Raw genomic sequence first — 15532 nt, 5'->3', positions numbered from 1 at the left:
GCTGGTGAGTGTATTCCTGTAAGCTCTTTAGTCAAATTTCATATGAAATTTTTATAGTTTCTGTATTTGGCTTTGAAATAATGTTGGATTTAATATCCACTTGATTTATATAAGTAATGTAGCTTGTCTTTTTCTTATCTTTGTACTCCAGATGATGATCTTAAGATGAAGGTTGAAACATCAGGTGTATATTAAATTAATTTAAGATGGTAGTTGTCTCCATAATTTACTACAATGGGGGGACGTCACAGGAGAGTACCCTGCTAACTGCATATTTGTGGTTGTCACTATTATTACAACTGTGAACAGAGAGAGAGAGAGAGAGAAATCTTTCAAGTTCACCTCATCATTGAGTCTGTTGCTAACCAGCAGTATTGCCTTCAATATAGACACTTGAGTCTTATTTATTTACATACATGAGTGCCTGTATATCACTGTTGGGAGAATGATGGCATGTGCATCGTCAATGCAAAATTCTTCTTGACAAGAACTGACCTTAGGTCATTTTTACCTGTCAGTTGTGGAATGGCTTGGCAGATGATGAATACATAAACTTCATGTGTGTGTGAATTTTTTTATGGCAATCCCACCCACAAAAAAGGTTGTAAAACTATATATTATCTTTAGCCTACATGATGATCTATAGCTACAGGCTGGATAAACTGGTTAGAACTTTGCTTTAGGTACATACTACTTTAAGTCACTTCAGTAGTCCAGTAAGAGAGGTGAAAAAATCCTATAGTGCTTAAGCAGTGCCTTAGCATGGGAATAAATTTACAATAAAAAAAAGTTGACGTTTGAAGTTATAATGATACGGTACACTAAACAGGTTACCTAACATAGTAAGTTCTATGAAAAAGAAAGCATGATAAAGCAGTTCTCAAAGGATACTTAAAAGCATAAGGCAGTAACAGAAAATTTATGATGGAGTGATTCTCAGAGAGAGAGAAAGATCTATTAAGCATTTTTCTATCTTCTAGATGGCATCGTGCATTTTTAATGAGAAAAATGAAAAGTATTCTCTTGGACAAATTTGGAATATGTTCAATATGAACTAATTTCCAAGTTGTTGAATAAATATGAGTATATGAAAAGACAACAAAGCAGGATTAGTTGTCAAAAAAAAAAAAATTAGAGAAATACCATCAGAACATAAAACAGGAGAATTATTTGGTATCTGGATTGTACAAGATATTTCTTCTCTTTTTTTCCCAAAAATCAAGAGGTATTCAAAGTTTATTTTTCACTTGGTTAGAGTATAATAAATTTAGTTTAATCCTTTATCCAAGTGTGAGCAAACAAAGTTTGCACCTGAAAGTATCTTCAGGACTGGGTTAAGGTGGTACAACACCAGGGCAACTCATTGCAAAGGTGGAGCAAGATATCAACACTCCTATCTCAGTATCTCCTATAATGCAAAACACATCTCCTTGCGGATATGTCTAATGTCTAATTAAGGGAAGGGCCACTACCCAGACTAGTTTCGACCTTTATTGAGGTCTCTTCAGTGGGAGCCAGGCCCAAGTTGAGACAAGTTGAGATATCAGGCAGAAGCATTAGCAGGTCATCTCTACCTATAGGAATTGCCAATTGGTGTGCCACCCTTTTTTAATAATTTACTCTGGATTTAGAGAAAGACGTTGAAAGTTTATTTTTCACTTGGTTAGAGTATAATAAATTTAGTTTAATCCTTTATCCAAGTGTGAGCAAACAAAGTTTGCGCCTGAAAGTATCTTCAGGACTGGGTTAAGGTGGTACAACACCAGGGCAACTCGTTGCAAAGGTGGAGCAAGCTACCAACACTCCTATCTCAGTATACATATCCGCAAGGAGATGTGTTTTGCATTATAGGAGATACTGAGATAGGAGTGTTGGTAGCTTGCTCCACCTTTGCAACGAGTTGCCCTGGTGTTGTACCACCTTAACCCAGTCCTGAAGATACTTTCAGGCGCAAACTTTGTTTGCTCACACTTGGATAAAGGATTGAACTAAATTTATTATACAAGAGGTATTCAATTGTGTGTTTAGAATAGTAGGATGATATTAACCACCATACAGTCATTAGGATCATCATGGACATTGGAAAAAACTTAAGCAGACAACGTTGGATTTTGACTAGATGTATTTTGTTGAAATTTGGTGCTTGGAATTCTTACAAAAATTTCTCGAGTCTTAAATTTCAATTTAGGTTGATCATTAGTAGGAGTAAAATGTGTTAAAATTATATGTTGCGATAATTTTAACATTGGCTGATGGAATTTTATTCAAAATTTTGATATATGTTGAGCACTGGAATTCACTCCCTGATAGTAATAATTCTACATTAGATGAAATTTAATTAAATGTGATATCTAGTGTCTTTTTTTTCCCTTCAATTTCATGAGTAATTTCAATATTGGTTTCAATCAGATGTTTGTAAAATAGTCTGGTTGAAAAACAGGTAATGCAAAATTTTCTGCAGTTGTTATTGCCTTTCAGTCTTGAATTTGAGAGTTGTTTGTGGATTTCTTTCCCCATTATGTATGTATGTATGTATCTATCTATCTATATATATATATATATATATATAGTGGGAGAAATATATTCATACCCATCTCATATAACTTAGCTATTCTTTTAACTAGGCTGTATAATTTGAGTTTCAGAACAGGGAAGATTTCACTCAGGTGGAAAGAATGTATGGCAATTTCATTGCACAAGGGTGGTGCACAGACTGAAGTATCCAACTATCAACTTTTCAGTATCTCTGTAGTGATAGTGAAGATTTTGGAAAAGTTGGTGGGAATTGCATACAGAAATGGGTTAACAGATAATCTATTCTTTGCAATGAATAGAAAAGGTTTACTAAAGGAAGACAACTTGTTCACATTCCACATTGTTACTTTGAGTTAAACAAGGGGAATGGATACACCTGATACTTTTGGATTTTGCTAAGGCTTTTGACAGAATACAGCATGGAAGACTGTTGCATAAATTGGAGAATATAGGATTGGATTATAAAATTATTAGCATGGATAAGATGATAGCTGACTGACAAATATCAAAAAGTTGTATATGGGAAATATGAGTCTACACAATTTAAGGTAACCAGTGGTGTACCACAAGCATCATATATCCTTGTGGTACACCATGTATCCTTTCTATATCCTTGGTCCCCTGTTATGCATTCTACACATTAATGACATTGGAAAGGATTTAACTGGCAAAGTACAGCTATTTGCTGATGATGCTATGATAGGCAGGGTAATCAGGAATGCAACTAATAAACAGTACTTGCAGAATGATTTGAGAAGGCTGGAATTATGGGCTTTGAAAAATGTTGCAAATACAACTCAGAGGATAATTGCAATACTGAAACAAACCTTGACATATAAAGATAAAAAATCATTTTGCTTAAAGAAGCACAAGGCCTTGATGACAACCTCACTTGGACTATAGTGCCAGGCCTGGTCTCCTGGTTTCCCTGATGTTAAAATGATATCAGGATATCATTTTAACATCAGGATATGAGGAATGCTGATTGTGAAGACAGAATTTGTTGGCTGCAAACAAAAGATGCATGATATGATTGAGAACCTACGAACTTCTGAAAGATTCATACAGGATATCAGTAGATGGAATTTTTCATTTTATGGAGAGTGGGGAAAGAATGAGAGAACATCCTTGAAAGTTGAAAATGAATGCCATCAAGAAGTAGGTGATAGCTAGACGTTTCTCTCACAGTTTACACGATTGAATAGGCTGCCTTTTGAGTGCTGTGTGTTGCAAGTAGTGTGAATGAATTCAAGAACTGGCATGGCAACTGGTGCAGGTAGTATGTGGCCTTCCTTGGCGAGTCCCTGATTCCCTGTAGGTCTCTCTTAATAATAATATAAGGCCACTGAGGAAAACTGATTGAATATAATAAGCATTACCTAATTCATTATTATGGTATTTCAAAAAATAATGTAAGAGTGCCTCATGTCAAAACACGCTGTTTGCAGGAGGGTTTGAAATGAAGAGAACATTTTTGTTGTCTGTTTCCTGCAGCTGCAAGATAGTATCACATAGGCATGTTAGGTCTATATACCAGGGTTTCCCAAACTGTGTTCCGCAGAAAGTGAATAAGTGTTCTGTGAAAAATTATCAAAATTGATATGAGCCTGGAATGGTTTTAAATGCTGTGACAAGTTCAAACATGTTTGAAAATCAGGCACTCCTCACTTTGCATGTGGATTGTGCTATTAAGGCCAGGGCACACTGGCCTTGCCTCAGCCACCTGCAGTTGCTGACACCTCCAAGTGTGAGTGAACTACAGAGGTATCTATTCTAGGAAATGTGCAGTCACAGCAAGGTCAATGCGATGTGCTGTGGCCTGGCATGCCTGTAGTGTGCATTCTTGCATTTTTGCAATGCAATACAGCCTGCTTGGGCAATATTGTACATTTAGCTTTACATTGAATATGAGACCGATGATACTCTACTCTAACCAAGGTGTTCTGTTAAAACTTCAGGATTTGTGAAGTGTTGTGTCATAAGAAAAGTTTGAGAAACACTGATCTACATCATCTATTGTGCATGATGACTGTAAACATGGTCATAATAGAAGTATGTAATGTGATTTGATTTCTGCATGTTGAGGATATGTATGACAGAAATTGTATGTATGATTGCTGATTAAAGTGTCCATATTGATGTAACTGCTAACTATAAATGATTATAATACTATAACTGGAAAGTTCAACTACTCACCACACCCCTTATCGAGTGATTTTCCATCTCTTTGTGCACTGAAGACTCATTTGGCTAACAAGTTATTTGCAGCCAGTGGCATGCTGCACACTCACTTGACATTAATTTCTTCTCTGAGAGAATTAAATATCTTGGTGCCAATGGTGAGTCAAATGTATAAACTTCTTTTTGGCTATGAGAAAAAGTGTATACCAAAGCTTCCATTTATATTAGAATAAATTTGTTACTTGTTATCATATCACCACCAATTTCCTGGTATGTATCCTCAAGGGGTAAATGGGATGCTATGATAGTATTAAATGATTAAGCTTGTTATTTTACTAATCTCCTAGCAACAATTTTCTCCAAATTTGCCTATTGTCAGCACTCCAATATTTTCAAATCTAATATTTTGGTTTTCTAAGGCATTTTTGACTGAATCCATCCACCTAGATCTTGGTCTTCCTGTAGGTCTTTTTCCTGACATTTTGGTATCAGACACACACATATTTTGCTAACCTTTCCTTTCTCATTCTGTTTAGGTGACCATACCATCTTAGATTAGCCCTGCTCACACATTCTTGAATACTATCAATGTCAAGTTCCTTTTTAATAACTTCATTTTTAATCTGATTTTGCTATTGATGACATCTATTCACTCCCCTAATCTTTCTCAGAACTTTTACTTCTGCAGTCTCTAACCCAACTCTCAGACCCATTACTTAAAACTTTAATACTGTCTTGTATACTGCTAGTTTAGAATTTTGGCTAATTTCTCTCTCATTCCATATAAATTTATTCAACCTCTCCACCATACCAGTTTTGATTCTGTTGTCTCTTTCTATATTTAGTTTGCCATCTTTGCTAAAAACCATGCCAAAATAACTGTTCTATATTGAGAATGCAGTTGAAGTTTTCTGTTCCTGTCTGTTTTCATATTACTTCTCTTTTTATTGCTGATTACTGTTCTAGTGTATTACCTTATTTTTTGTCACGTGTTTCCCCTTTTTTATTTTATCATTTGCATTTTGCCACAACAAGAACCTTGAATTATGTAGAAATAAGTAGCAGTAGAAAAAAAAAAAAAAGTGCACTCAGTTTTAAAGGGAACATACACAGCTCAATCTCTTATATATTTATTATTTTTAGTGTATAATTTGTTACTAAGCTCTTTATTTTATTTTTAGTATAAGAGTGATATCAACAAGTAATCATAGTCTGTTAAAGTTTACCATTATTGATTATATAATGAATAAAATCCATTTTCTGTTAACTTTAAGATTTTTTTTGTTATCGGATTTGATTTTGTTTATATTAATTTCAGGTGATGACTGTCAGAAAATTATCTGCTCAATCAGTCAGGTAAACATTTCAGAATATTTCTAATACACTTTCTGAAAATTATTTTATTACTTGTAGTGGTCATTTTTCATTATGTTATATAACATTTCCACATAAGTTGCAAACCTATAGTATGCTGATACTGTAGGTGGGCCAAAGGTTACATAAACTAGAAATCCTTAAACAAATGAACAAATATCTTTTCTCATGCCTACCACTCCAGGTTTCCAATAAGCTAAGTAGTGGTTGGTGGTCTCATTGACAGTGAAAAATCATTTATCCAACATCCATGCTGTGCTCATGGTGAGATTTGAAGCAACAGTCCATTAGCATAAAGATTCATTATACTCTTATTGTAATGAATGAAACAGAATAATAATAAAAATTGCATAGTATTCCAAATAGATCAAACCTGCTTACCAGAATAAAGATCAGGAACCCTTCCCTAATTCATGAAAGAAAAGTTCTTAAAATTATTCTCTTTCAGCCCAAAGAAGATTTTCCTTATTTAGCAAAGGCATTTGACAGGGTGCCACATGATAACCTGATATTTAAGTTGCAGCACATAAATTTGGATGTCAGGTTGGTCAACTGGATACAGGATTGGCTGTCTGATAGGTATCAGAGAGTTGTGTATGGCGGGGCAATATCAAGGAGGCAGAGGGTTACAAGTGGGGTCCCACAGGGCTCAGTACTGGGACCTATATTGTTTAACCTTTATATCAATGACATTGTCAGTGGATTGCAGGGGGATATTCAGTTGTTTGCGGATGATGTTAAGCTGGGAAGGGTTATTAGTAATAGTGCAGATGCAGTAGTCCTGCAAGAGGATTTGAATAAGCTAAACAGATGGGCAAATGAATGGAGTGTAAGTTCAATGCAGCAAAATGTAAGGTCTGGAGGTTTGGGACACATCGATGGGATGAAACAACCGATAGGACACTGCATACTCTATTGGAGGAGCTATACTGGAGGAAGTAGAGGAGACAAGAGATCTGGGGTTGATGATTGATAGAAACCTGAAATTCAAGGGACATATTGCAAAGGTGGTGAAGGTAACTCAGAGGATTGCTGTAATAATGAGAAGGATGCTGACCTGCAGAGATAAAAGAGTTATCATTCTGTTGTATGAGACCCTGATCAGACCACACAGACTATTGTTCTCAGATTTGGTGCCCAGTATTTGGAGGGGATAAATTAACTGTGGAAAGAGTACAAAGGCAGATAACAAAGACAGTTTCAGGGCTGTACAATGTTAGTTATGAAGATCGGCTGAGGGAATGTGGACTGCAGAGTTTGGTAGATAGAAGAAGGAGAGGTGATATGACTGAGACTTTTTAAACTGTTGAGAGGTGGTTACAGGGTTGACACCGGGGAGTTCTTTCACTTGGTTGAACAGCGGGAAGGAGTGATGACAAGGGGCCATCCCTGGAAGTTATAAAAGAAAACTGTGAGCAAGAGGGTGAGGAGTGGTTTCTTTGCATGGAGGGTGGTTGAACCGTGGAATGCATTGCCTGATAGAGTGGTGAGAGCGAGAACGGTCAATGAGTTTAAGGAGAGGTATGATAGACTTAGTGTTTCCTAGGAGGGACCTCCCACGATGAGTCTTGATGGACTTGTGTTTCCTAGGAAGGACCTCCCGCAATGAGTCTTTTGACTCCTTGGAGGCCTAAATAATAATAATTATTATCTTCTGTGTTCTTCCTTGTAACTCATTTCAGGAAGAAATGAGTTACAAGGAAGAACTACTTGGTATACAGATTTTCTTATAGTTTCTTGTACATTCTCTAAAGGCATGTTGATTACTTAACAGGAACTTTAGATATTCTTTTCTAGAACTACTTCTGTAACTTGAAGTCAACCTCAAAAATATTATGTACTTAATTCTGAAAGCTGCTCAACTTTGATTCCTTTTAAAATTTTTTGTAAATATGATACTCATTTTTATCCTAAACGAGTGGAAATGCTTACATCTTACATGTATTGGTAGTACATGTTAGTTTATTTTAATGGTATTGATTACAACACAGAATGATAAGAAATGAATTATTTATTAACGTATTAGTTGATATTTGACTGGTATTATATCCACCATCTTCATAGCCCAAGAACAGTTTGTCACAGTACACAAAACAAGAACAATTTGGTATAACAATGGAACTAGTCCATCAATCTAACAGATAAGCTTAGGTGTTGAATGGTTATTCATGACTTATTTTTCACTGTATTAACAACACCACAAACACTTTTATCAACAAAGATGTTTTATTAACGCTTATATTTCGCTGATTTTCAATTCAGCATCATCAGAGCACAATACACATGTAAACACGACAGTGAGTGAGTGAAACAATATAATTGCAAAAGACAAAAGATCTAAAGTCCTATTTTTTGGCGCCCTCTAACGAGAAAAAAAAAGCAGTTTATCCAGGAGTTTTTCTTAGGATAACCATCTCCCAAATTTTTGGCAAATTAATGCAACCATATTTGTTAAGGTTGGGAGAATTGTTCAAGGCCATTGCTGACTCAAAAAATAATCTTTCAGATCTATAACGACTTCTAAATAGCACATTCGTTTTCCTCCATCTAATCCTGTGTGAAGGAGTGTCCAAAGCGTGGTCTGCCAGTCACGACTTGCCATAGTAGTGAATGTATCTTTCATGTTCTTCCAGGCGGATGTTCACTGATCTTCCTGTTTGCTCATAATAGGCCAAATCACAGTCACACGGAACTTTATACACTCCTGGGTGTGCTAAAGGGTGAAGTTTATCCTTAGGCGAGTGGATCAGAGTTGCCAGCTTGACATGAGGTTTGGAAGTGGTGCGAAGGCCATGTTTCAACAATACTTTGGCTATCTTTTCTGATGTACCTCTGATATAGGGAATAGAAATGGTCATGTTGTATTCTTGTGTATTAGGGGAAGGCAGAGTAATGGGCCTATGTAGTATTTTATCTATTTTGTAGGGATTGTAGCCATTGGCTAAGAACGTATGGCGCAGGTATTGGAGTTCAGTGGTCAGAGCTGTATCGTTAGAACAAATGGCTCTGGCTCTGTGTGTAAGTGTTTTTAAAATGCCTTACTGTTGGACTGGATGATGATGTGATTGCTTATGTAGGTATATTCCTGTGTGTGTAGGCTTTCTGTAAATAGAAAAAGATAGTGATCCATCTGAAAGGCAGGTGACTAATGTGTCAAGAAATGGTAAACAGTTATTTGATTCTTTTTCTACTGTGAAGTGAATTTTGGGGTGTTGGCATGAATTTTTAGGTAGGTGACAAAAGCATCCAAAGTGTCTTGTCCATGGGGACAGATGGCAAACACATCATCTACATAGCGTAACCACACTTGTGGCTTGTATGTAGCTGTGGTAAGTACTTTGTTTTCAAAGTGTTCCATGTAAAAATTTGCTAACGGGGGAGAGAGGGAGGAACCCATAGCAGTACCATTAATCTGTTTGTAGAATCCCCCCTCCCATGTAAAGTAACCTGCATTCATGGTAAATTGAAATAATTCAAAAATATCTGGGGAAAATTAGACTTGATTAAATCAAGAGTGTCTATAAGTGGTACATTGGTAAATAAGGAGGTGACATCGAAACTAACCATTATGTCTGAATCTTTTAGGATTAGATTTTTAACCAGTGTTTTGAAATGGATTGAATTTTTTACAAAAGTAGAGGAGTTGCCAGTAAGGGGGGCAAGCGACTTGGCTAAATGCCGGGCCCGTTTATATGTGGGACTATCTATGCTATCAACTATGGGACATAGGGGAATATTAGTTTTGTGGATTTTTGGTAATCCATAAATACGGGATGGTTTAACATGAATTGGTTTTATTTTCCTGATGATTTCTTTGGGCCATGATGTCACTTTTTTCAGTAATTTTCGGACTTTTTTCTTTTGAGACATCGTAGGGTCTCGATGTATAATTTAATATGTGGAACTGTCACATATGAGATCTTGCATTTTGCTGTTATACTCTTCTTTATTCATGATAACTGTTGCATTCCTTTATCGGCTTTTGTAATAATAATATTTTTATTATTATATAACTTTTTTAGGGGAGCTATTTGCTTATGTGGCATATTGCTTTTTGGAGGCTTAGCCTTGTTTATAATACTTGCTATATCTAGTCGCACGTTATTGGCCATTGCTGGCGGAAGATCTTGGATACCCCCTTTCTACTTTCATCATAATTTCTGGTTTAGGAATTTGTTTGGGCGTCACAGCAAAGTTATGCCCTAGACTGAGAGCATTCTTGGCTTCTACAGTGAGTGTTTCCGACGATAGGTTTACGACCACATGGTCGGGACTTCGTATGTTGGCGCTGTTTTAGGAGTTCAAATTTCTTTAGGTGTTTGCTTTTTACTTTTGTGAATTATTTTTTTGCTGCAACTTCGGAGATGTGTTGTAGGACAGTCCATATTTCAGGATTTAACACGTTTATTAGTTCTTGTTGTAGAGATGTGATAGAGCTGGCCACGTAAGCAAATAACTGCCCTAAAAAAGTTATATAATAATAAATTTGGTAATTTATACATCCATACTTGTTAGGTTTGGAGTATGTTTTAAAGCTCTGCTGATTCCAAAAACAATCTCTGACTTATGACTTCTGCATAGCACTTGTTTTCTTCTATTTGATCCTGTGTGAAGGGATATCCAAGGCATGGTCTGCTAGACCTGACTTGCCATAATGATAGTGCCAACAGATCTTTCTGTCTCCCCTCCATGTGGGGCACCTGTTCATGGTGGAGGGGACCTCCCAGTGATGGTACTGGCCCTTTTCATTCTTCCTCTTTTTCTTTGCTTTTCTTCCTATATTCTTTGCTCTACTTCTCCTGAGTCTTTTTTCACTATTCTTTTTCCAGACCACCATCACTGGGATACAACGCCCTCCCACCGTGTTTGCCATGTGGTGCGACCCGTGGACATCTGGAAAGGGGGATCCTGGTAGTCTTGCACTACTTTGGCCCCTGCTTTGGCAAGACGGGTGGTCCTGGATGGCCCAGCCAGGATCAATCGGCTAGTGGGCTTGCCTGCAAGGGTCAACAGTGTTGCAGTAAGTCTCTCACCCCCCATAGTCCGGGGTCGGGATCCTAGACTTGCTGCAGTGCCGGTATAGCATCCAGAGTAGCCCTGGCGTTCCACTCCTGAGCGCAGTCTTTGCTTGTTGGGTAGTGGGTGTCCATGTGTGGCTCCGTGGTGGGTGGGGAGCTCTGGTGCCAAATTAAAAATTCCTTAAATATGAATTCTTCATCCTCAAATGTTTCAGGGACCCTAACAAAGTCCCAACCAAGTACTGATAATATAGACACAGCATATGGAAACAGAAGTAAGAAACAAAAGATATTGGATACTAACAAAAATGTACCAACCTTTTTAATCATTCATGCAACAGGTGAAAAACCAATTGGGAAATTGTCACTCTTCTTTATCCAAAAAGTTTAGAAGGACTGGCAGGACCTCCCAAAACTGTCAAGAAATTGCATTCTGGTGATATCATCGTGGAAACAATTGCAAACAACATTCTGAGAAACTACTGACAGCAACGACAATGGGTGGAATATAAATTGCAGTAACACCTCACAGAACACTCAATTCCAGTAGAGGAGTGATATCAGAATGGGATCTCCTTGAGGTTCCTGATGAGGAGATATGTTCATAGCTTAAAGATCAAGGAGTGACGGATGTGAGGTGCTTCCTGATACGCAGGGATCGTTGCCTGGTGTCAACCAAGAACATCATCCATACTATTGATACACCTAGGCCTCTGACATCTGTAAAAGCAGGGTATCTCAGCTGCCCTGTTAGAATGTACATCCCTAACCTGCTGAGATGCTTTAAATGTCAAAGATATGGACATGCCCAAACTGCCTGTCATGGTTCTACTACTTGTGCCCTGGTAGTAAGGCACAGGTAGTAGATGTGCTAGTAAAGAACATGAAAATAAATCTTGCTGTGAAAAAAAAGCTAAATGTGTCAACTGTCAGGGAGATCATCCAGCATACTCTTGTGCATGTCAGAAATGGAAAGATGAAAAAGATATACAAAAAATAAAAACAGAACAAAACATAACATATCAAGATGCAAAAAGAAAGCTGGTCACCATTACACATGTTCTGAGATCATCTTATGCTGAAAAAGTAACAATTACAAAAGTGCCAACAGCAACTCAAAATCTATGTCTGTTCCACCATCTGATAATTTCACCATACCTGAACGTTATGATCTCAAGTGCTTCTCTGTTGACCGCATTAATCACAACACCTATGGCCTTACTCCAGAGACAACTTCAAAAATGGTCCCAGTCGATGAAAACTCACCTGTCAAAAAATTTTTCGAATAATCATGTAGTGCTGTAGGACATCTTACCTATTTGTGTAATTTCTAGTAATTCTGTTTATATGTATTCTAAATTCTGTTTCTACTGCATTGCTAAATTTAATTTTCATCCATGCATATTGTATAATAATCCCTTTTTGCCTATTTTTGTACTGCTGTACTGCTATAAAGGCATCTATTGACTGCGCAGTTAGCCTAGTGGCTTTGCGCTTCGCAACCATATGACTGGGGAAGGAGTGTCCCAAGTTCGATTCCCGTTGTAGACGTGAGGAATTTGAGGATCTTCCTCAGGCATAGCCAAGTTAGCCGGTCTTGGGCGCGGTCAGTAGGGTTTTTTCCGCCAGTTTATCTGGCGTTTTTCATCCCGCAAACAGGCAAACCGGCCCCGTGAATATACACCTCTACAGTCAAAAATATATCCCCCCCCAGTGGCAGACCAGGCGACGGGTCAGTTGGGAGTAGTACTAACAAGTAGTCGCATCTAAGTAACACGCGGACCCTGCATAGGAAGCGGGAATAACGCGAAGAAGAAGAAGAAGAAGAAAGGCATTTATTATAATTTTACATATATGTAGATACTGCATTCCTTGGCTTAGTGTTTCATATATTATGTATTACCTTATATTGTTAACTATTTTTGCACTACTGTAATAACCTCTGACTTTGTGTGTTGCTGTGCCCTCTGCAGCAGTTCTGTTTACCTAGAGATACTGCTTTGTGAAACTAGATTCTTGTACAGACATATTGTTTACAATTTTTTGTAAATGCTAATGTTGTAACCTTTAATATGGCACAGTATGACCTTTGTAGTTTTTGTGCCAAATAAACTATAAACCAAACCATCTTTCTGTCTGTCCATAGTAAGCCAGAGCACTTCATAAACTCTTGGATGTGATAAAGAAGAGAGTTTGCCCTTATGTGATTGATTGAGAGTTGCCAATTTGACATAAAGTTTAAATATGGTGCATGACTGATATTTATTAACCACTTTAAATATATTTTCAGATGTGCCCTGAATGTACGGGATGTTAAAAGCTTTGCTGTAGTCTTGTGTGATAGGCAATGGAGGGGATTTTTGGGGAGTATTTAGTATATTTTCTATCCTATGGGGATTATAGCCATTGCCTAAAAAAATTTTGTCTTGTGTTACCATTTTTTTTAAACTAGTCCCACTGGTATGGTAAATTGTTGTTTCATGAACTGTGACAAACTGTTCTTGTTCTCTGAAGATGCTGGATATAATACCAACAATATATATGCTAATAAGTTAATAAATATTAATTAATTTCTTATTGTGTTATAATCAGTATTGTTAAAATAAACTAACATCATTTATATCCTCCTCAAAACTAAATATCACTATTTTAAATTCCTTGTATACATCACTACAATAGTAACAAATTATTAGGTTACTTCCATGAAAAGTTATAAAGCTAAGTACATTAGTATGATGGATGGTCTACAGACTTTTTTTTGTATTTATAATGTGTATATTTTTTATATTTTACTTTATTTTTTCCCTAATCCAGAAACCCTATTCTAGAGACCAAACATGGAACTTTTGAAGCCACTTCTGGCCTCCGGTAAGCTTGGCAGTGGCCTCACACCAGATGATAACATTCATCTCCCACCTAAAGACAATTCAGAGCAAGATTCAAACCTGTAATCTGTTGGTTTAAGAGTGGATATGCTAACCACTCATCCAACCAGGCTGTCAGGCAAAAACACTGTCTTAAGAGAGACTATGATTGTCAATAAGAAATGAGGATATTATTGATGTAGTCAGTAAGAACCTCATTTCTTGGAGTACAAACAGAAATCCACCAGGTACATACCATAACCTTTACTCTATTCTCCAAAATTTTCCTAAAACATTTCAGTATGTTTTTTATTTAATTCTTGCTCTCTTCTCTGTGAACCTCCAATAAGAAACTATCTATCCTCTACATCTTCCCAATCAGAAATTTTTATGCAACTGTAAGCACAATTAAGTCTCATGGTTTTCAAATTCCCATGTCGAAACTTTTTCCAAATCATTTGAGTAATTACCTCTCATTCAAAAAGTCGATCTTCTTAGTTTTGAAAACTACAGCTACTTTTACCTTTCTCTAATTGCAATTACCTTGAACATCTTAGAGGAATCTCATCTGTTTTTGTCAGTTATTTCAATCTCCTGTCTGAAATTCCTGTACTAGTTACATCTTTTTTCTCTTGATACATCTAATGTTGGTGCATATCTTTTCTTACAGTAAAGTTGTTCCACTAGCTGACTTTTTGTTGTTTGTTTAGGTTCTCTGATGAAGAAAGCGAGGCTTGTTTCACCAGGAAGTGATGTAGCCAGCATGAGATTTAATAGTTATGTCATAATTGCTGTTACATAAGCTAATAATAAATATTTGGTTTGGCAGACTCCAAGGTCAAGGATTAGGTCAAGGATCTTTTATCCAAGTGTAAGCAAACAAAGTTTGCACCTGAAGTAACTTCACAACTGGCAACTTGTATATAGAGGCTACTTGGTATCACTTCTGGCTCCCACTGATGAGACCTCAATAAAGGTTGAAACTGGTCTGGGTAGTGACCCTTCCCATAATGTATAGCATTATACATGTCCGTACAGATATGTGCTTTGCATTATGGGCTACTAAGGCTTGTTTTTTCCATACATACAGTCAGTGAGCTCATGAACAGTACAAAGCACAGGCAAGAATTGTGTTCAGCATAGTAACAAAGGCAAATCAGATTGAGGGGAAATTAGTCAAGAAAGGAAACCCAGAAGAGTGCTTTTGCTGTATGACAAAAGTAAAAATGATTATGGAAGGATAACTTGAATGAATGCTGATGGTAGGGAGGCGATGCCCTGTAGAAATAGACAAATTACTGAGTAGTCACTCAACAAGAGTGTATTAGCTAGGTGAAGATGATGCAGTGACTTATATGACAGAGACCAAATTGAGAATAAAGGTTAAGATGCTACAAAACCTTAGTGTGATTTGGTTAACAGCCATGGAATTGGATATAGATGCATAAGGACAGAGGTTGTAAATTTTAAACCGCTTAGTATTTCAGGAGTAGATTGAGGTATTGGAAAAGTTAGTTAAGACCAGAATTTAGTAATGAGTGAATAGGAATATGGTAAGAA

The 15532-nt window shown here is 36.9% G+C and overlaps 1 protein-coding gene across 4 annotated transcripts in view; it reads left to right on the top strand.

The window, feature by feature from the left end:
• LOC150092484 (uncharacterized) overlaps window positions 1-15532 on the top strand; it is a 356538-nt gene that overhangs the window by 319098 nt on the left and 21908 nt on the right. For all 4 annotated transcript variants that reach the window (XM_090414744.1, XM_090414743.1, XM_090414746.1 and 1 more), the window contains exon 10: window positions 6035-6072. In XM_090414744.1, the coding sequence (XP_090270870.1) occupies window positions 6035-6072 (38 nt within the window). The remainder of the gene's footprint in view (window positions 1-6034; window positions 6073-15532) is intronic.

Source organism: Typopeltis vanoorti, chromosome 25, assembly GCF_054136105.1.
Source record: "Typopeltis vanoorti isolate ZY-2024b chromosome 25, IOZ_Tvanoo_1.0, whole genome shotgun sequence".
Lineage (NCBI taxonomy): Eukaryota > Metazoa > Arthropoda > Arachnida > Uropygi > Thelyphonidae > Typopeltis > Typopeltis vanoorti.
The sequence above is the reverse complement of the archived record's forward strand: the minus strand, read 5'-3'. Positions and strand labels throughout refer to the sequence as shown.